General features: G+C 37.6%; 1 protein-coding gene across 9 annotated transcripts in view; it reads left to right on the forward strand.

The window, feature by feature from the left end:
* Positions 1 to 17,517, forward strand: part of fgfr3 (fibroblast growth factor receptor 3) — a 73,473-nt gene extending 55,956 nt beyond the window's left edge. For 2 of the 9 annotated variants that reach the window (XM_038304682.1, XM_038304690.1), the window contains exons 8-18: positions 795 to 939; positions 1,446 to 1,627; positions 6,104 to 6,249; positions 7,274 to 7,395; positions 7,518 to 7,628; positions 7,707 to 7,897; positions 8,576 to 8,698; positions 10,099 to 10,169; positions 14,174 to 14,311; positions 14,487 to 14,592; positions 16,084 to 17,517. In XM_038304682.1, the coding sequence (XP_038160610.1) occupies positions 795 to 939; positions 1,446 to 1,627; positions 6,104 to 6,249; positions 7,274 to 7,395; positions 7,518 to 7,628; positions 7,707 to 7,897; positions 8,576 to 8,698; positions 10,099 to 10,169; positions 14,174 to 14,311; positions 14,487 to 14,592; positions 16,084 to 16,248 (1,500 nt within the window). In that variant the 3' untranslated portion in view covers positions 16,249 to 17,517. Of the gene's footprint in view, positions 1 to 794; positions 940 to 1,445; positions 1,628 to 6,100; positions 6,250 to 7,273; positions 7,396 to 7,517; positions 7,629 to 7,706; positions 7,898 to 8,575; positions 8,699 to 10,098; positions 10,170 to 14,173; positions 14,312 to 14,486; positions 14,593 to 16,083 lie in introns of all 9 variants that reach the window. The other 7 variants (XM_038304684.1, XM_038304691.1, XM_038304687.1 and 4 more) reach the window with 6 other exon arrangements.
* Positions 17,518 to 21,157: the final 3,640 nt, after the last annotated feature.

The following is a 21,157-nucleotide window of genomic DNA, read 5'->3' on the forward strand; positions in this document are numbered from 1 at the left end:
CGATTATTGAAATAAACGTCAACTGAGACTCATTACATTTAAGATTATAAAATCCTCTTTTTATGCGTATATATAAAATTGCTTTTATATGTACATATATGTTTTGTTTCGCCATTTACAATAAATTTAAAATGTGCAATACATTTATTTCCTAATTCCAAACTTCTTTTTAAATTTTGAAATATTAATTTGCAAGTATCTTGTTTTAGATTATTCGACAAGATTTAAATTAGCTTTTGGCCATTGTTGCTAACTTAAAGAAAAATAGGGTATCGTTGGACGTCAAAATGTGGTTGCCCATTTGTGGAGTTCTTTGCGGCCATATTTATACCATTTTCTCCCAAGTTTTTTTTTTTTACCTCTGCTGTATTTTTCGTGGTTTGTTAGTGTCTCAGTTTGAAAGTGCTTATCTTTTACCACTCTGTGCTGTTAAATAAATCCCATTAAAAGCTCTGCTCTCAATAACTCACAGATACTCAAGCCTTTGACCTTTACCAATCTTCCTCGATTGAAGGTAGCGTCTGAATTTTCCATTGGAAAAAGCCCTACAGACCCTTGAAAATATCTATATATATATAATTCAGTTGAGCTCAGATGAAAAGTTTTCCTTTTTTCTCACAGCGTGGTATCTGGGCCTCTTTGGTGTCTCTTAAGCTGGTGGTGGCAGCAAAGCTGATTCCTTGGCCCTCTCCTTTTCTCCAGGTTGTGTCGGGTGTTTACTCTAAAAATCCTTCGGGCTCATGGATTCTCCTCTCTGTCCTCTTCTGTCTCTATGCCCCTTTCATCCTCCACAGACGGCCGGTATTAACACAACAGATAAGGAGCTAGAGGTTCTCTTCTTGACCAATGTGTCTTTTGAGGATGCGGGAGAGTACACTTGTCTGGCAGGGAATTCAATCGGCTTTGCTCACCACTCCGCTTGGCTGACGGTGCTTCCAGGTATATCCCTCTTTACTACACGGGACTCTTGTTGATTCTTGTTCATCTCTTTCATCTTTCTCTCAGGCAAATGTCTACTGAAGTGTTTATGCAGTGTTATGTTTTGCATTGCTCTTTAATCTGATTACTGTACATTTTAGTGCATCATTACCAACAGTTAGAATTTGTTGAGTACATGTTATTATGCTTTTATTTGAAAGGACAAGGCATGAAATTGAAAGCCTTTCTAGCTTTTGATCACTTTAAATCATCTCTTCAAACATCTTCAGGCTATGAGACAGCTTAAAATACCCCTGTGCTTTATGTTAAAGACTGTAATTGCTTCTATGAGGAGAAACAGCTATAATTACTTGCTGCACTTCTAAACTAGTGGTGATGCATGTTTCTTTACTCTGAAAAAAATTGGTTTCTGATTTGTTTCTGCGACTAAAAGAAAAAGTGAAGTAGATTTTTGGACTCTGAAAGCTAAAATGTCTCTAATGTGTTTGAACCCCCTCCTTTGAAAGCAGTGAACTCAAGCAAAGATGACTACTACGCCGACATCCTCATCTACCTGACAGGCTGCGTGCTCTTCGTCTTCGCCGTAGTTATCGTCTTCCTCTGCCGCATGAGGATGACCATGCAGAAGACTCTTCCCACACCTCCTGTGCAGAAACTGTCAAAGTTCCCCCTTAAGAGACAGGTAACAGAAAGTAGATACAAGATTTGCACAATCTTCCAACTCCTTTTCTCTCTTCTTACTTGTTTAGATTTGTCCAATTGGATGCAGAAAATCAGAGTGAAGTTATATATCATTAGGTTGAAAAAAAAAAAAAAACAATCTCCAGCAGATATAAGTCCAAATTTATATTTTTCACAGCAAAAGTATTCACACCCCATATCTTCACCTCTCTAAGGTATTATTTTTTTATTGTGCAAATTATCCAGGAATCTAAAAAGAACAAACAATATATTAATTACATGGCATTTATTTATTCACTGGAAAAACTAAAATGTAATTAAGTGAGTTTTTTCTTGAAACTGTATTTTCCCTTTTAGACAATATGCAAACAGAATAGGATAAACTCCTTTTAAAATAATAAGGCAAAAGAAATTTGTTTTCTTATTCCAAGTGCATATGTTATATCTTATGTTTTTGTGCAAAACTACTCTTTCAGTTGGCAGATCATAATTATCATCTCAAATTAAGCCAAATACCACTCTTATTTTAAATAATGCCTTTTTGGATAAGTTTTTGCATTGTATTCTGTAATCTTACCTATAAGTAAAATCCTGGGCCACAAATCTGCTTTAGAGGTCACCTGCAGCTACAGCTTTTCATTAAAGGCTTCAGGGGTTTATTAGTGTAAAAGCAGCACCATTAAAAGCACCTTCCCCACAGAGTTGCAGAGCGGTAGGGGCATTATGCTGTGGGGATGCCTTTCTTCAGGGACAGAGAAGGTAGTCAGAGTTGGGCCAGTAGAAAAAGCTAAGTACTGGTTGATCCTGATAGAAAGCCTGTTCAATCTAAATCTGTTGTGTTTTTAATGTTGTTGTCAGCAGACCTATCTCTTTCAATCAGCTTCAATAATTTGAAGCTGATTGAATTTGAAATTGAATTTCAGTTCAGACGACAAAAGACCTGCAGCTTTATTTGCAGGGAAAGGTGCTGCTATTGATACTGGCGCAATTCACTCAAAACAATCAGCAATAATTGGAAAAAAATCAAAAACTGCATTATTTCTATTGGACTTCACAGTTATGCCTTGAGAAATTCAAATTTGATTCTTTCAATCACATTTTTGTATTTGATAATAGATCTTGGCGCTCCGTATGTCTCAGGAACCACATCACAGTTGTCAAAAAACTTCAGACACCCCACTTTTTGTCTAACCACCCCCACTTTGGGAACTACTGTATTTGATAAATAAATAAATTATACATTTTTCTATTTACTTTATTCACAATTATGTATTTCATTGTATATTTTGCCCTCCATATACCTCAGAAATCAGATCACAATAATGAAAGCATCATGTGACCCTGCACTTGGTGTCTCGCTACTCCCTTGGGGTCTGCACTAAACTAACATGGTATCTTCAGCAACCCTAGTAAGCGCAAAATGTGGAAAACTGAACTCATTTCCAGATTCTACATAACACACAAATGGACTCAGTCATGTATCACACACCTGTCTGTCATGGATCTTCCCCTTGTCCTGCTGGGATACTGTAAGGCATCACTGGTGACATGTGTTCACATTTATCTTGGAGCAGATTCAGCACATGGATATTTATGCCCTCCTCCAACTGTCAGTGTCAGTTTTAGATTTCACCGTGTGTGTAACACACACTCTCTCACACTCAACTGTTTGGAGAGAAACACGAAAGTTGAAGCAGCTGCTTCAGCACAACCTGCAATTGGAAGAATCCTTTATGTCTCTTCCTGCTGGGGGCTGCTTCTAAAACAAGCTGGAGGTAGATCCAAGGCTCCATTCAGAAAAACAAAGTCAGGTCTTGAAGGAAACTTTGACCGAAATCGTGTTATGTTTAAAAATGGAATCAGAAACTGGTTCAAAACAAGGTTGAATTAATCAATATTTATCAATTAATTCTATTCCTTTATAGTAGAGAAAATTCTCTATTGTTAAAAAGCAATAAGACATTAGACATAAAGGAACCAACATTCGGGACTCTGTGTCCAGAATATATGCTGTAAAACTATTTTGATCAAATTCCAGCTGCCTGGCTTTGTACTTGACAGGTTGCTAACCTCAAATTATACTTCTAGAAGCGTTCCTGGAAAACAACAAAGCAGAGATTCTTTTACTTTAAGCATTCTGTTTCTGAGATATAACGAAGAGTCTTTTTTGGAGTCAGGAGGATTATCAGACAGTCCTTTCTAATTTTTCCACCTTCGAGTGCATGGTCTTATAAGGCAGCAGAGGGGAAGTTCTTATTGCATTTTTCTATAATCTTTGCTTCAATTTTGTAAGGCTAATCTCCAAGTTCTCTCCTCTCTTTTCATAACTCAAAGTAAATCTCCTGTAAACCTGCAGGCATGTTCTGTCAGATATTACTTTCATGCTTCAAATTAGAACTGTAGCTTTTTTTCTGTTCTCTTTTTTTGCTTTCTAAAGTCATATTTCTCATATTCTACAGTTATGACTTGTTGTAGGTAGTAGGTGGCGTTGCACCCCCTTTTTCCCCCAAAGGGGACGGTTCAGTATACTGACACAAACATATTTATCAAAATCCTAGGACTCAGTTCCCCACCCCCCACCCCGAAGCTGTAAGATGAAAGGTGAGAGAAAGTACCTAAAATCTTAAGCTGGAGATCAATGATGAATATAGATGGCTGACCAGCCTCCAAACCCTTTCACACACTTCTAATTCCTCCATTTGCAGAAGTGGTCGCCAGCTCTGGATGTCCGTCTTGAAATGCTCTAATGTACACCAGAGGTCCTCAACATTGGGAAGGGTCTTAAAGTGCCTTAATCAATGCTTTTATAAGTTACCTTAAAAAAACTTTCATCTTTAGCAAAACGATATTCAACGCCTCATCTTAGATGTTTGTGCTTATTAAAGTCACACGCTTCAATGCCGGACTCCTTTGTACAACAGTAGATGCCATAAAGGGATGATGAGTGGGAAAGAGGCGGTTTCAAGATGTTTTTAAGTGAGAGAGTAGACTTTAAAACATCTTCTGTGCCGTCAGTTCATCAGGATTATTATCCTGGTTTAAGATATTCGGTAGTTTTTCCAAGCAGTAATCGCCCATATACCAGTAGGGCAGGCGGTCAATGGGAATCCAGCAATAGCTCCCTCAGCCGCCCAGGCAATTAGAGATTTCATGGTTCTGATCGTAGCGGTTAGAAGTCAATATAAGCATATTTTAGGTATGCGGTAAGAAACATGAAAAACTGAATATAAAATCTTACATACTACATTGGCAATTTTGCATATATTATGCAGGTAATTTCTTAACTGATTCACCACAGTCCAGTAAAACAATATTTTGCTGGAGATCTCATCTCATCTCATGGCTTTTCATGTTAATCTATCAGAGTTGAAGACCTTTAGATATATATTTCCATTTTATATAAATGTTTTATGCTGACAGCTCTAGGTAAACAGAGATCACAGCTTGGATACAGCGTCTGTCTCCCTGCCAGCTACCATATAAGCTTCTCTGATTGGTTGATGTGCATCAAAACTTGGAAGGTCAAAACACACTGCTCGAAATGTTTTAGGATGCATCGAAATGTGCTGCAGGATCTCTCAACGCCCCTTGATCTGCATCCACCAAAGACACTGCATTCAAGGTGCAGAACTCAGGATAGGTCCTGATGTCGGTGTTATTCTAGATTTATTTAATTTCATTGTATTTTTTTTAGGTGGTTATTACTTCTAAAACCTCCTGGGCAAAAGCTTCTATCCTGCCACTTGCAAGACAGATATTGCACTCACCCCAGGCTCACACCGACTCCGGTCTTACCGTTGCGGTGCGGTGGGTGCAGCGCCGCAGTGATTCCAAGTCATTAAAAAGACGTAAACCTCTCTCACCGGCTGCTGAGCTGTCCGGCTGCGGTTACCGAGACACTCCGGCGCTGCAGAAAATTCCGCAAGAAAGCTATCCTTGCGGCGTGCCGGAGCCCTCCGCAACAAGCTCTCGCAAAAATCCTTTATTTGGGCCGTGTTATCGCGTGAAGTTACGTGAACTCAAGTGAACTTCTGTTAAATCTCCGGACCTGTTGCCGGAGCCGCAGAGCCGCACCGCACCGTAGTCAAAAGGGCGGTGTGAGAGGGGGTGTGCGGGAGTTGCGGTCTCCGTCGGCTCAGTAACCGCACCGGAGCCAGTGTGAGCAAGGGGTCAGGCTCTTGCTCCCTCTCTGTTTATCAGTCTGGAGGTTCTGGATTAAAAACATTCACCCTCCCCTGCTATAGGATTGTATATGGAGTCTCAGTAACCCTCTCGTTGGATTATGATTTAACCCTATTATTAATTTTAGATCTTTTAAGCGTGTTTATGATCAAAAAGGGAAGATTTTAGCAGAAAATGTAGTCAAATGACGAAATAAAGACTGAATGTAGTAATTCACTTTTCTTTCTACCTCCTTGTTTAGGTGTGTTGTACTTTTTTCAGAATCTATAACAGATATTTTTTTTATTTTGCACCCAAGCAGGTTTCCTTGGATTCTAACTCCTCCATGAACTCAAACACCCCTCTGGTCCGGATTGCTCGGCTGTCATCTAGTGATGGGCCCATGTTGGCCAACGTCTCAGAGCTGGAGCTGCCCTCCGACCCTAAATGGGAGTTTCCCCGTACAAGGTGAGAAGGAACAGCAGCACTAAGGGATATGTTTTAGCAGGGCAGGGAACCTGTTCTGTGCTGTGTAGCTGTCTGCGTAAAAAAATTAATACAAACATAGTCCGACTTCTTGAACTTTTTGATATGTCACAATACAATGACAAAATTCTACGAGTTTTTAGTAATAGAAGAAAAAACACAAATGGTATTCTTCTTTTCTTTTTTTTTACAAAACATAAAAAGATATATTTTTTTTTCTTTACATTTTTTTTTAATAAAACAAAAACATTAAGGTGTGCGCTAGTTTCCAATGGAACAAAGGATTTTAATTCCCAGGCTTGAGTAAGTGGTTGGTATCAAAGGCAAAGTTTTATCTGGGTTTGAATCCCACCTGAAGAATAGGAGCTTGTCTCTTCATTTAGGAGATGTTCTTCTAAGGCTTCCTGACTTGTGGGGTCCCCCAAAGATAATATCCTCTTCCATTGCTTTGCTAATGAAGTTCAAACATATCTGCAAAGTAAGCAAGACAGTGTCGATTCTTTGCTGTTAAATTTTTTTCTCATTATGATAGTTATAAAGAACATTTATTTTTTCATGCTCATATTGTTGTTATCTTGTTTTATTTCAAAGTGAAGCACTTTGGTCATCATCTGTTTTTTTAAAGTGCTATACAAATAAATGGACCCTAAAATTGTTTATGATTTCTTATACCTGAGCTCTGCTGCTCCTCCAGATTTATTGTGAGCCTATTGATAGCCTGTTGTCCAGAGTGTCCATTAAGGTGGAAATGCTTTTATCTGCTCTACATTTTTTCTAGCAGTATTGGAGTATAGGACTCTGAACTTAAAAAAAAGCAAGGCACACTCTTTTTTCCATTTGTATTTTTGCACTACTCTGAGTTGGTTTTAAACATAAAATGCCAATAAAAACACTGCAGCTGTCAAGTTATATTATGGAAAACACCTTTCAGCCATTGTGGAGGTTATGGGGAATTTTTAAAGCAAGTAGTCAAGAGTTTGGGGATTAAAAGGATTTGTGTTTTCAGGTTAACTCTGGGTAAACCTCTGGGGGAAGGCTGCTTTGGTCAGGTGGTCATGGCAGAGGCCGTCGGCATTGACAAGGAGAAGCCCAACAAGCCTCTGACCGTTGCTGTGAAGATGCTAAAAGGTTACCTACCACCATACCTGCCCTTAAAAGAATATTATATTTACATAATGTCTAATACAGACACCAAAAATAAATAGAGATATCAGCAATGTTTCTGATACTGGCACTATTTATTTTCCCAGATGATGCAACAGATAAAGATTTGTCAGATTTGGTGTCAGAGATGGAGATGATGAAGATGATAGGCAAACACAAGAACATCATCAACCTGTTGGGAGCATGCACTCAAGATGGTGAGCCTCAATATAAAATGGAGAAATATTAACTCCTAGAGGGAAAAGATATCTGAAAAGCAATTCTCTGTCTCGTAGGCCCTCTCTACGTCTTGGTTGAGTATGCTTCAAAGGGGAACCTGAGGGAGTACCTCAGGGCACGGCGTCCTCCGGGCATGGATTACTCCTTTGACACCTGCAAGATCCCTGACGAGCAGCTCACGTTTAAAGACCTGGTGTCCTGTGCCTATCAGGTCGCCCGAGGCATGGAGTATCTGGCCTCGCAGAAGGTCAGCCCCACCACTCTCTCTCTCTCTCCTACTTTGTGAATCATTTATTTTTGGTTATTACATGTGAAGGATTCTGTTTTATAGCAATACAAACAAATACGTCACTGATTCGATAAAATTCAGGAAAACATTCAGGTTGCAGTTGCTGTAGCTTTAATTGGTGATGCAGAATATGGTTTTACAACAATATTGGAAATACTCAATGTATTATTCATCATTTTAAAAGCTGAGGCAGTAAAGATGTTCTAATCAAAGATTTGTGACCAAGAATTATTAGTTTCTTCTTTTTTCAGCAATTAGCATGATTACAACATGTTGAACCTTACCTTGTTTTGACCATATATATCATGATTCTTTTGAAGTTCAATTGTCTTACTGTACCAGAAGCTTATTGCACTTATTTCATGTACAATCTTCTTATAAGAAGATATATAATCTAGAAGAATCAACGTTTGCTTAGTATATCAATCTAAAAAGTTTAAAAGGTTGTAAGGATGCACCCTTAAACTGTGATTATTAAAGTGCTTCCATGACAGGAGAAAGTCAAGTTAGAAAGTCAAGTTAAACAAATGGAAAACAAATGAACATGTATATTTCTTACACATATGAAATATATCTCTTATGTCATTTGTAATACTATTAAATATGTTACATCTTTTTTTTTGTTTTTCCCTATAGTGTATCCACAGAGATCTGGCAGCCAGAAACGTTCTTGTGACGGACGACAACGTCATGAAAATTGCCGACTTCGGTCTCGCCAGAGACGTGCACAACATAGACTACTACAAAAAGACCACAAATGTACGTTTTCATAATAATTTCATCTTTATCTTATTGGATTTAGCTGTCGCTGCATTTCTGCTACAGCAGATTACATTGTAGAATACAAAGTGGCACATGATGTAAACTGACCTGCACTCCTGATTATAAGTTTCTTGCAGCCTGTAACAGGATTTATTTTAGGGTATATCTTGTCATCCGATTTGAGAAAATGCCTTTCACTGTAAAAACTGTTCTAAAAGATGACTAAAAGAAAAACAATTCAAAAACAGACAAGGTAAATTTGATGATCTGCCGATGAAATTAGTATTTTTAGCCTTAAGATTATTAGATAGAATGCACTTCAAATAAGATAATAGGGTTGTTGTTTTTTTCTTATTTTAAATCATTTAAATCATCTTGCTCCACTGGCAAATTGCCTTACCTACCTGCTCAAACATCACAAAATACATTTATTTCAAGAAAATAGAATTAATTACATTTACATTTTTGCAATGCACTACTTTCTGTCTGACACATACAAAAAATACCATAAAATGTGTGCAGTTTTTCTTTTCTTTCTTTACAGCATTCCATGTTGTCTTAGTTGTCTAAATTTATGTGACTGAAAATAGGTAATTGAATTTAAGATGTGTATCTTGTTGTCAACACATACATACTTGTGAAATCAGATGTTATATCTGTAAGAGTAGAAGTTTTGCCATTATGAATAAATTGCATCTTTGTATAAAATCTGATACAGATCACAAATTTACGAGTAAAAAAATCAACAACACCTTATGGTGCTCTTATATATTACCAGCTTGTCGTGATAAAGCATCTGTTGGTTGTTCAGCAATAATCTTTAAACAAGGAGGAGGAAAAGGAAAATAGGACAATTGATCAAACCTTACACTGCTTGTGCATCAAAAACATTTCAGCAAAGATATACCGCAATTTCAATTGTTTGGTTTTCATCTTTCTCTTCTTTTAATTTCGGTAGTCGATCAACTTTGTAGAATCATTTCTTGTAAAGTTGTGATCCGTATTAATAAATCTGGAATTTTTACTTGTTAAGATGTCACTTGTACTTGTGGCCTCTAATCTTCTATGCCCACAGATGATAATCTGATGTAACATGTATGTAGATGAAAACAATAAACAAAAAAATCTTACATTTATTTAGATTATTTGCTTTCATTCAGAAATATTTCACACCTACGGAAATGTTTTTAATGACCGTTATCTTACCCCATATTCTCCACTGCAATGTTTAGACTGATCAGCTTAGAACAAACAGGCTGGTTTATTTTAGCAGCCATTAGCTGACAGTGTATGAAGCAAGATTGTGTGACTGGGTTGAGTTTTTTTCTGTCTGATTGGTACAGAAAGGTTCTGCTGACAAAAGCGGTTCTATTATACTTTTTTTTTTCTGGTTTCAGGGTCGTCTGCCCGTGAAATGGATGGCTCCAGAGGCACTGTTCGACCGGGTCTACACGCACCAGAGCGATGTGTGAGTTTGCAAAAACTAACTGTCACATGCCGACTGCCCACTCATGTGGAGCTGCTGTACAGCGGAGGAATGCGGGTGTTGAAATGTAGTGACTGGGCACGTTAGCGTCAAGCATGTGAATATTAAACCGATGGGTTCCTGTGCCAACTATCTCCTGTTTGCTGTTAGCTGCCTTCGCTTGGTAAATCCCCATCATCTTGTGGATTCGCGGGCTCTGCTTTTCTAGCACAGCTTGTTCTTAAATCTCTAAAACGACATCAGACAAAGACAAAGACAGAAAGATGCCTGAGCCCCAGCATCTCGCTCCTATTATATCAGGCTAAATCCAAAAGATAGGGAGATAAGAAAAAACTGTGGATTTATTGCAAGGTGCTCCCTCAGGCCGGACTTCTCTAAGATAAACACACCTTTTACCACCTCAGACTTTATTTGTTTTGGCTCTGATGTAAAGGAGACGGGCCTTTTCAGACAGGGAGGTCACAAAGTCAATCTATCTTGCAGTAGCTCCGGCTGCCTAAACTGTTCCTTTCCCCCGACCAGCTACAGCCAGACGCTGTGTCCCCATCACAGCCATCCAAGCCAAACAAGGGCCCCTGTCAACACTGCCAGGCCGTTTGATTACTGCAGACTGGGAACGGCTTTAGGGGAGAATTCGCCTTCTCTGTTATTTCAGCAGGTCTGGATTACAGACTCCAAATCCCCCTCCTCTCTCCCTTTATACAGTAGTCACTCTGAGCCAGTTTATCCTTATGCACCGCGGAGGGCCTTTGACTTTTGGGCATAAAGTCTGATACACTTCAAACATTTGAATTAACCCTGGAGAAGCTCTAAACACTAACATTAATTAGATGTTTAGTCACATTTCAGTCAACACACCTTCTAGTATTTACTCAATATCTATATATGTCTATCTATATCAATATATATAGATAGATAGATAGATAGATAGATAGATAGATAGATAGATAGATAGATAGATAGATAGATAGATAGATAGATAGATAGATAGATAGATAGATAGATAGATAGATAGATAGATAGATAGATAGATAGATAGATAGATAGATAGATAGATAGATAGATAGATAGATAGATAGATAGATAGATAGATAGATAGATAGATAGATAGATAGATAGATAGATATGCAGCTTAGTAACTGATCAATATTTAAATACACACAAACATGTAAATACATACTACATTTGCATGTTCGAGTAGCTCTGCTTGCTTGATTCTTATGATTTTCTTTAAGAGAACTTTAGATTCTCTGTTTGTGGATCAGTTTACTTTTTTGTGTTGGATAGTGTGCAACTGGAAGGATTTTCCCAGTTATTTTCTTTTTGGATATTTATTATGATGCATAATAAATAATGCAAGGATCATTTTCACACCTGGAAGCAGTTGATTTGAATAGGAGGAGCAGACGATGTAGAGATGGAGCAAAGAGATGAAAGAAGAGGAGGAAATAGAAGCCATCTCTTCCATCAATGGGTTATGCTTTCTGCATACATAAGAGCCTAAAGAGATTTAAAGAGGCTGGAAAACCTCTGGTGATGATTTCACAAATGGTAATCTCCAGATGATTCACTACTCTTTATTATAGAAGGTCCTTGTTGCCTATAGCTATCAACATCTACGACTCTTGGAAAATCAAACCAACTACATAATATGATTTCCCTTTGGGATTAATTAAGTATTTTTAATTGAATTAAATTGCACGTTTTTTAAGCAAATGTTAGAAGTAGCTGTTTTCTACTTCTACGTGTAGTGTGGTGTTGTAAGTTTGCGGTCTGTGCCCTACACGCCCCCCTAGATTCAGCCAGAATATTATGCACAGCTGGGAAAAGCTGCATTGAGTATAAAATGCTGTGCCTCATTTTTCTCTCGTCTCTTTTCCACATAGACCTGTCAAGCACAACTTGCCTTAAACTGTTAATCACTATTTTTCCTCCGCTCTTGTTGGCTTCTGTCCAGCTCCCCAGTCAGAGGGTGGACCAGCCGGCCTGGCCGAATAAGGCTGCAGATCAGTGCATGGATAATTAGATTAAAGGGAGGAGGGGGAACTGGGATTCAAAAGATGAACAGCCCAACAATAGCAGCCTGGGTTAATTGAATGCCCATTATGCGATCACCTCCCCTCACTTTTTTTATGACTTAGAAATAATTCAATAGTTTTATAAAGCTGCTGCCATAGAAGTAGAAAGGATGTGACATGATGGCTTGGTTTAGAGGCACAATAGGTAGTGGATGGAACATTAGATGGGATGGAAATGTACTCTCTGTTTATTGCCAAAAGTGTTTCTAAGTTGAAAGAGCATCTTTTGGTTTTTAATTTGCTTTGCGAGACTAGCAGTCTCTGGTACTCCTTTAAAATAAGAAAATATCACACTGAAAACTTAAAACTACCCAGTAGTCCACCTGCTGAGAAATCTCAGAGGAGCAGCAAACACAGATTAGCTCCCAGCTGGAAACAATCCATAAAAATTCCCCATTTGTTCTGAATAATATCTGTGAAAACTGGAGCGATCAGCCTCCACTAAATCACCAGCCTAATGACTTTTTTCAGAATCAGTATTTTGAACCTTGCTGGTTGTCTGATGAAGGTGTTAGAGGAACCACTCTTTAGCTTTCTGTGTCTTTTTGTTGGTCTCATGAGGATGATGTAATTCCAGTAACTGAAAGTTATCAGTGTCCGGGTCAGAAAGGAGAACAGAACAAACACAGGCTGTCCTTGGTTCTGTTTTTGATGTTTTCTTTTTCACAATTTTCACAAATCCCCAGCGCCAGAAGCAGTTAGGATATCCAACTGATTTTCATAATTATGCTAATGTGCTGTTATTTAGAATCAATAAATCTCCCCCAAGACAAAGATTGATGTTTGATAAAGGAAAATCTTCCTTTTTACAGTTTCAACTCACAATCAGAATATTGTTCTCTTCGTCATAACCATAAGGGGGGTAGGAATATACTGACTGTTAAATGTCTTCACCACAAAAGACCGGTCCGCCTGTCGATCACCTGCTATTTTCTCCCCCCGCTCATGAACCCTGTGATACTTAAACTCCTCTTCAGTTAGGAACACCCTCTTACCTGTAGAGGGCAAGCTACCTGACCAGGTCATGACTGAGTGAGCCACCATATGCAGGGGGACCATAAGGGACCCTTCCAAAGAGGATCAGTCAGCAGTCAGAAGTGGAGGCCTCAGTGACCTGATCCCAGACACTTAAACTTGAACTGGGGGAATATTAAGGGGAGGGGGTTGGACATGGACATGTGTCAGTGACGGAGATGAAGTGCAGGAACTGGATCTGAAATAAAGAAACAATATCAGTGTTGTGGGTTTGTCTTAAAAGAATAGGGAAATAATGTTTATAAAACTTTATTTTACCAAAAAAACTAATATAATACCTTATTAGCTGTACAATCCGAAGGAAAAAAAGCTATAAATCTCAAAGGTCTCTGCTTTTTATTCATCACCAGCTTGTCACCAAATGTTCTTCTATGTCAATGCAAACACTGTTCTTATAACTTCTTGGAAGTTAAGAGTCCAGTTTCCAAAACAGTCCTTTAAAATAAAATCATCTCAGACCTTTTTGCCTACAAAATTAATTCCCTAAATAAATATTGAATAAACAAAGTACCTTATATAAATACACATAACTTTATTTGTTGTTGGGTTTTTTTGAGAAGAAGGTCATAATAGGGAGAACTAAAAAGTGGTTGGTGAGCTTAAATATTTCAGCCGCAATCTTTGTCACAAATGAGAATGTGTAGTTGCCCTCCATTAGCCAGCATGACAGCAACAGGTGGGGGAGGGATTACACCACATTGCTTTGGGACTTATCAAGCTTGAGAAGAGTCCAGTATTTCTTTGGGATTCTAACTAAAAGGACTTTGAACTGCATGGACAGTTAGCCGTCACCCACACAAGCCTAAAGTTTCAAGGCAAACGTTACGACCCTGGTGATAAGTGTTTGTTTTGTGTGTGTTTTGTGTTGCTCAGATGGTCTTACGGCGTTTTGTTATGGGAGATATTCACTCTGGGAGGCTCACCGTACCCGGGAATCCCTGTGGAGGAACTCTTCAAACTCTTGAAAGAAGGACATCGGATGGACAAACCTGCCAATTGCACGCATGACCTGTATGTGTCTGACATATTTATTGTTTCATCACAATGTTAACAATAAGCTGAACTCCTCATGATTCTGGAATAAGACTGTCAATATTAAATCAGCAGGATCAGCGATTTTTATGTTTGTCGTTAACTTGAATCCATCAGCTGCAGAATAACAGCGCTTCGTTGTCTGGGTTTACAGGTACATGATCATGAGGGAGTGTTGGCACGCCGTCCCGTCTCAGAGGCCCACGTTCAGACAGCTGGTAGAAGATCTGGACCGGATTTTATCAATGACCTCCACAGATGTAAGTGTCTCAATGAATGGCAATATTGCAAGGGTGATTGATCCTGATGCAAGAAAAAAAATGGCTAAATGTTCATTTTTAGTGAAATAAAAGATAACTGTAAGCAGAACAAATTTAGTTTTTCTCATGTTTTAAATTAAACATAAAGCCATTTTTCATATTAGTCAGAGGTGGGTTGTGACTATTTACATTTACTTTGGTAACTTTTTGATAAAACATTTTCTTTCATACTTTTTACTCGAGTGAAATGTTTGGCTAGTCCTGGGGTGGGCAAATCCAGTTCCTCAAGGTTGGTAATCTGCAACTTTTTGACCCCTCCTTGGCCCAACTTATCTGTATGAAGTAACTGGATAGTTAACAGGACTCTGAGGAGGTAATTCAGCCATTTGATTCAGGGATGTTGGACCTAGGAAAAATCTAAAGGTTTTATGAACTGGAATTGCCAACCCCCAGGGCTATTCCAACCACTATGATTAAGGCTGCATTAAAACTGCAGGTCTTTATGCTCAAATATGATTTTTTTTTAGACCAGATTTTCTGTTGTCGTTCCCATTACCTTTAAAATGTGGCCTGTATCTGACATCAGTGGGAACTGTTTGCAGCTTCAAACTGAGCTACATGCACTTAAAAACATTAAATGATCATTGCACACAGAAAACAGTAAACATGGAGAAGTGGGGGTTGTGTTTGAAGTGTGCACCAGAAGCCAAGCAAAGTATATTTCCTTTGATTTGAGCAGGAAGGTAAGAATATTTGCCAATGAAATAAGATTATTTACATTCAAGTTAAGAAAAAAAGAATCCTGTAATAGTATTTGAAGTGCATGATATCTAATAATCTTGTTTTAAGAATGAAAGTACTCATTGAATTGCCGGATCATCTTATCTCTCTCTTTAAATTAAGGGTCAATGCGCCTATTTTAGGACAATTATTTAGGACAACGTTATTTATTTTTGTATCAGTTTTAGCAGTTACTATTGCAGCTTCTGTCTGCTTTGCAAACTGCTGCTGTTTCCTGTTTGGTGGCAAAAAATAGTGACAAATTTATTATAGGTCTGCATTGGTTCTTCCCACTGAATTCACATTGCAAAACAACAGATATGAGTCACATTCTGCACATATAAACTGGTTGAATAGGTTTTGGAGCCCTGGGTCAAGATCTTTGTCCTGCTGGAAGGTGGGTTTTATATATTGTATCTTGGAAGAAAAGCATAATTGCAATTACATGCACTTGAAATTTAGACACCGCTTTTTGTCTGGTGCTCTGTAACATGAAATCATTAAGTGCATGTAATGGAATCAAAATTAAAATGGGAAAAAGCTCATAGGGCGATGAATACTTTTTTAAGGCACTGAATAAATGGACTTTAGATGTTCAAACCCTAAAAATCTACAAGGTTTTATTCATGCAGGATACTTTTCCTACATATATGGGCACAGAAGGGATTGATAATGACATCCGAGTCTAACCTTTGAGCTTTCTTCTGACAGGAGTACCTGGACCTGTCAGTACCCTTCGAGCAGTACTCCCCAACCTGTCAAGACTCCAACAGCACCTGCTCCTCCGGAGATGACTCGGTGTTCGCCCACGACCCGCTGCCCGATGAGCCCTGTCTTCCCAAACAGCTCCCCAGCAACGGTGTGATAAGGACATAAAACCTGAACTCCTGGAGGTCAGGTCTGGATCTCTCCGCTCTCAGTTTGTCACAAATAATCACCTCTCAGTGACTCCAGAGTCCTCAAGTTATGGAAAGAAAGACTTCATGCAATACTTCCGCAGCTCTGAGCTCGTCTTAAACTCTTGGTCTGGCATTGTCTTTAGGTTTTTCCTTCTTTAATTCCCCAAAAGACACTTTGGACACTGAAGGACTTTTTTTCTCTTTTTTGCTGATGAACCATTTTTGCGTTCTTGTCAGGAATGAAATTCTATTTTTATACTCTGGCCAGTCTTTTGCTACAAACGGTTGCTTGGTGAAACCATTCCGTGCCTACTGGGATTAAACCTCCATGGGAAACTTTAGAGGAGGACACAAAGGGCATTTCAAGGGGTGCAGGAGGACGTTCGATTGGTCTCATTCGAAAGGAGCCCATGGATGACTTTAAAAGCTAATCCTGCAAGAAGTCGCCAGAAAAACCAGACTCAACTTGGAAAAGTTGAAGACATTCAGCTACAGAGTTGGTTTCATCAGTGTTCTCTTTCCACATCTTTACATCTTAAGAACAATTTTGGAATAGCCTCCGAACAAACTCCTCATGAGGCAAAGTTTCAGGGCCTTTCAGTAATAAGAACATTTGGCGTTTGGAGGAATTCTTTTTTTCTATTACTAGAAAGTGGTGTATTGTAAATATATAAATGCAAATATGTATGATATCGCTGTCCATAGCTATGTACGTAAAAAGACACAAAAAGAACATTTAGAAATAATTTTATTTGAGGATGAAAGACACTGTCTGAGCGTTAAAAACATTGAATCATTTAGAAAAGTTTTATTTGAATAATTAACATGTATATTTGTAAAGGTATTTATAGACTTAACATGTGGTTCTTAATTTTAAAATCTCTAGGTTAGGATTTTAGTACTGTACACAAAGATTTTTATTTCAACCTTTTTGTAACTTATTTTACAGCAGAAATGAGATGTTTTTGTCATAAACTGGCAGATTTTTTTTTATCCACCTTTTTCTGTCGGTTTGCTACAGTTTGAAACAGAAACATAAGATTGTGTGACAGATTCTGCTGGTCAAAGAGTGTAGTGCAAACAGCCAGAGAGGGACTCTGGGGGCCCCGAGGCTCCAAAAGGCGCTGAAGGCTTCCACTCAGTTCCAGTTCTGGTTTCAAATGATGGCATTTGCACTATGAAAGGAATGATTAACTCTTGCTGGGCAAGAAATAGCAGTGCATCACCGAGAGACCATTCATATATACACTCATGGTCAAAGTTAAGCAAACCTTTTGTCAGTTTGACCATATAAAGCAGATTTTAAAAGTACTTTTATCGGTGCTGGCAAAAGACAGGCCACAGATCCCTTCATGGTGTCAAAATTCAATTATGTTTCAGCTATTCTAAAACTTTTACATTTAAATCAAGCAACTTTCTTTCTACTCTTGACTGTTTTTACGCTTTCAATTTTAACGATCTGTGAATCATTAGGAGCCATCAGAAAACCTCAGTAAACGACAGAAATTAGAGATGCACCGATCAGAATCTGTTGGGTCGGTTTCCACTTTTATTTTGAAAGCTCTGACCAGTAATTAGAGGTTTTATTCATATCTACTTTTAAGAGCTGTGGCTTTCGACCCAAATATTAGCTTAATTTAAGATATATAAAACAATTTATCTGGTAAATATTAAGCACTTGGTGCGTAGCGATGCTCCAAGCAGTTTACTTTAATCAAAAACTTGCCTGTATAAATAAAGTGGATGGGATCTATCACTGAATGAGTCATGTGACCCAGAGGTAACTGTGGTTTGGAAGTAAAACAGATATGAAACTTACTTAATCAGATATATTTTGGGTTCTTATGTTCCATCGTAACTTTTTAAGCAAAGAACAAGTTTTGTACATGGAAATTTTAAAATAGATGAAAAGAATTTTAAAAAGTCATATAAAAAAAGGCAACTTTCTCAGGTTTCGTATTTTCAATTACTCTTATTTTATTTATTAAAAAAAAAATCAAAATTCTTTTTCATGCATTATGCTTTTTCAAATTTCTCTCTTAATTTTTTAGACTGAGTTTTAAAAATTGCATGTGTTTCGAATTGCGCTTTATAAATCACATTCACATTTAGTTTCCAATTTCCATTTATAAATCGTATTCTTTGCTTGCATCAATAATGGAACGAAATTTACTTCTCATATGGGATTTAAGCCATAGGGATGAATGTGGCCTTGTTTTAAAATCAACTCCATGACCTTTCAATCTTCTTTTCCAAAAGGGAGGCTGTTTAATTGTGTAATGATGCAGCTCTTCTAGTTATTTTCAGGGCCACTAATTATGGAAGTTACAGGTGTAGTGCCCCTAGTGACTAAAGGTTGGTGTTGCTTTGCAGAGATGTTTAGGAAAGTGTTTATTCATTATTTGTTTCCAGGCTACACGCTCTGTGTGGACGGCACCAACAGCTACAATGGGTGTTTTTTAAAAGGCAGTGACGTTTACACGTAAGCAATTAAAAACTAAATCTATTCATCTAAAACTGAAGTTAAGTTACATTAAAACAAATTTTTAGGTTGTTTTTTTGCAAGTCTAACCAAAAACTGGTTCAGGTTTATGCTCATTAAACAAGAGATGAAAAGAGGGCTACAGCTCATGGGTTAAAAATGTAACTTTCCCCACTAGTTAGTTAATCAATTAATAAAATCTGCCTAGTCTGACTTCAGGATATTCTGTCAGAGATGCTCTATTCTTGACTAATCAGCCTTTGGGTCTTTATAAATGTGTATTAATCATTTAGGAAATTACAGTTTAAACTGAACAACTGAAATATTGCTATCATGAGAGCCAGCTTAACATATGCTGATGGTATTAAGAGAGAATCTTCTTGTCAGTATGCAGTCTAAATGGAAGTATACTAAATTTAGGAAGTATCTTCTCCATCATGATTCTCTAGACTTTTTCAATTAGACCTCTCACAGAGAGCATTTTGCATGTAAAATTCTGACCACAAATCGAAAACTAAAACAAATAAAAGGAACTAAGTTATTGCTGAATTAACAAAAATTGTTAAAAAAATATTTTTAAATTTCTCCCTAGTCATTCAAACTGCTTCTTTCCAGTATCGGTGCATCTCTAAAAACTAAAGGGCCATTCGTTTACATTTTTGAGCTGTGCTTTTTGCAATGCAGCACATGAACACTTCAGCACCTTTTTCTTATCTTTGCTTGCCAAAGGTTCTCCTTTTACTTCAGACTAGACTCGATGGGTTTCTTGCGTAATTTATTCAAAAATTCAACTAAAATAAGCAATATGGAAAGCCACCAGGTTCAAAATCCCATGACATCTATGCATATGCACATATATGACTGTGACATTGTTAACTTGTAGTACACATCTACTCTAAGTGTTGTTTAGCTGTTAATTTCTTCACACTTTTTTCATGTTGACAATGTGTAGAGTACATGTTGAGTATTCACTATGAACATGACAGGTACGTATGGTCTACGCATCAGATGTTTTTTTACCTGGTGGCTTTCCATAGAGTTACAGTCACATCCCTTAAGCATGTGGCTACTGACGATTACACACAGAAGGTTACAGCAGGTACAGATAAAAAGAGATGGATTTTAATCACAGAGCATTCAGCGATCATACGGTCAATGCTGCTAAGAACTCATTAAGTTCAGCTTAAAGGGTAAATATAAAACTATCACGTTTCGTAGTCAATGGAACAAAAAAAATACCTATTTTATTGTCTCTCTATAGTGTTATTACTTAATGAAATGAAGGCATGTTGTGTGACTCACGCCACACAGCAAAATAATGAAACATATGTACATCTATATGAGAGAATTTGAAGTCAGTGGTGTGTCATTCGATAGTGTTGAGAAAAGTGCCAAATTAGTCTTAAAAGCCTGACTTCATCCGGTCTCTGAACCAAATGCTGCCCAAGTGGAGGAGAGAATTGCAAAATAAGCATACTAGTATTTGAGGGTTTTTTTCTAATTGAGCCCTCAATAGAAAAACATTCATTCAGAATGCTTGCAGTCTGTTTTTAGCAAAGTCACAAGTGGGAAAAGTCTTTTTTACGTGGCATTGAAGGGTTCACATTTTAGTCGCTGCTAAATGGAAAAACAGTGGGAACATGTTACTGTGCAATGAGAAATGAGCTGGAATTCACAAACAAGTTGGCGCCAGTACTTACCTAAATCATTTTTTTTATATTTGAAGGACTTAAGATAGTAAAAACTTTAGGTTTTCTACAATGATTGATTGTTTTGCTATTGGCACCAAATTCTGTCATAGAAAGAAGCCCGTAGTTCAACATTGTTTTCCAGAAAGCTTTTATTGGAGATACTGTTTGAGTTCATATCACAACTGTGCCTCAATTACTGAAATCAACAAAAGGGGATTGATTTTATCACATTATGAATGTATGAATACATTTACAAAAATGAAAATGTTTGAAAAATGTAGATCTTAAATTATGGATTTTGGGGCTAATTGGCCTGATTTGTTCACTAATGTTATTAATATTATTCAGTGAGCCAAACAGACAAAAAAAAGCACTTCTGTAAAGAACGAATGGATATAATGAAACAGATGGTGTTTTGTTCTTATTTATTCTTCCATGTTGGGTAAAAGCTTTCCCTATGGTGAGAGTGTTTTATTCAGAGGTGTTTGATTTTCAATGTTTTTATTAGGAGCCAGAAGAGGAGAATTGTAATGCCGAGGTGGAATTTTGTTAGACACTTAAAAAGACACTCTGCTTCTGGTTTCATTTCTTTTCTGTATTGCTTTTTTTAATCTTTGAATTGCTTCCTTCTCATGTTAGATCACTTCTAAACATAATTTTTGGTTGTCTTTCTTCTGGCAGCAAGTTTGCAGACTTTCATCAGTTTCTGATTT

This window comes from Cyprinodon tularosa, unplaced genomic scaffold (genome assembly GCF_016077235.1).
Source record: "Cyprinodon tularosa strain WSP-4 unplaced genomic scaffold, ASM1607723v1 ctg54, whole genome shotgun sequence".
Lineage (NCBI taxonomy): Eukaryota > Metazoa > Chordata > Actinopteri > Cyprinodontiformes > Cyprinodontidae > Cyprinodon > Cyprinodon tularosa.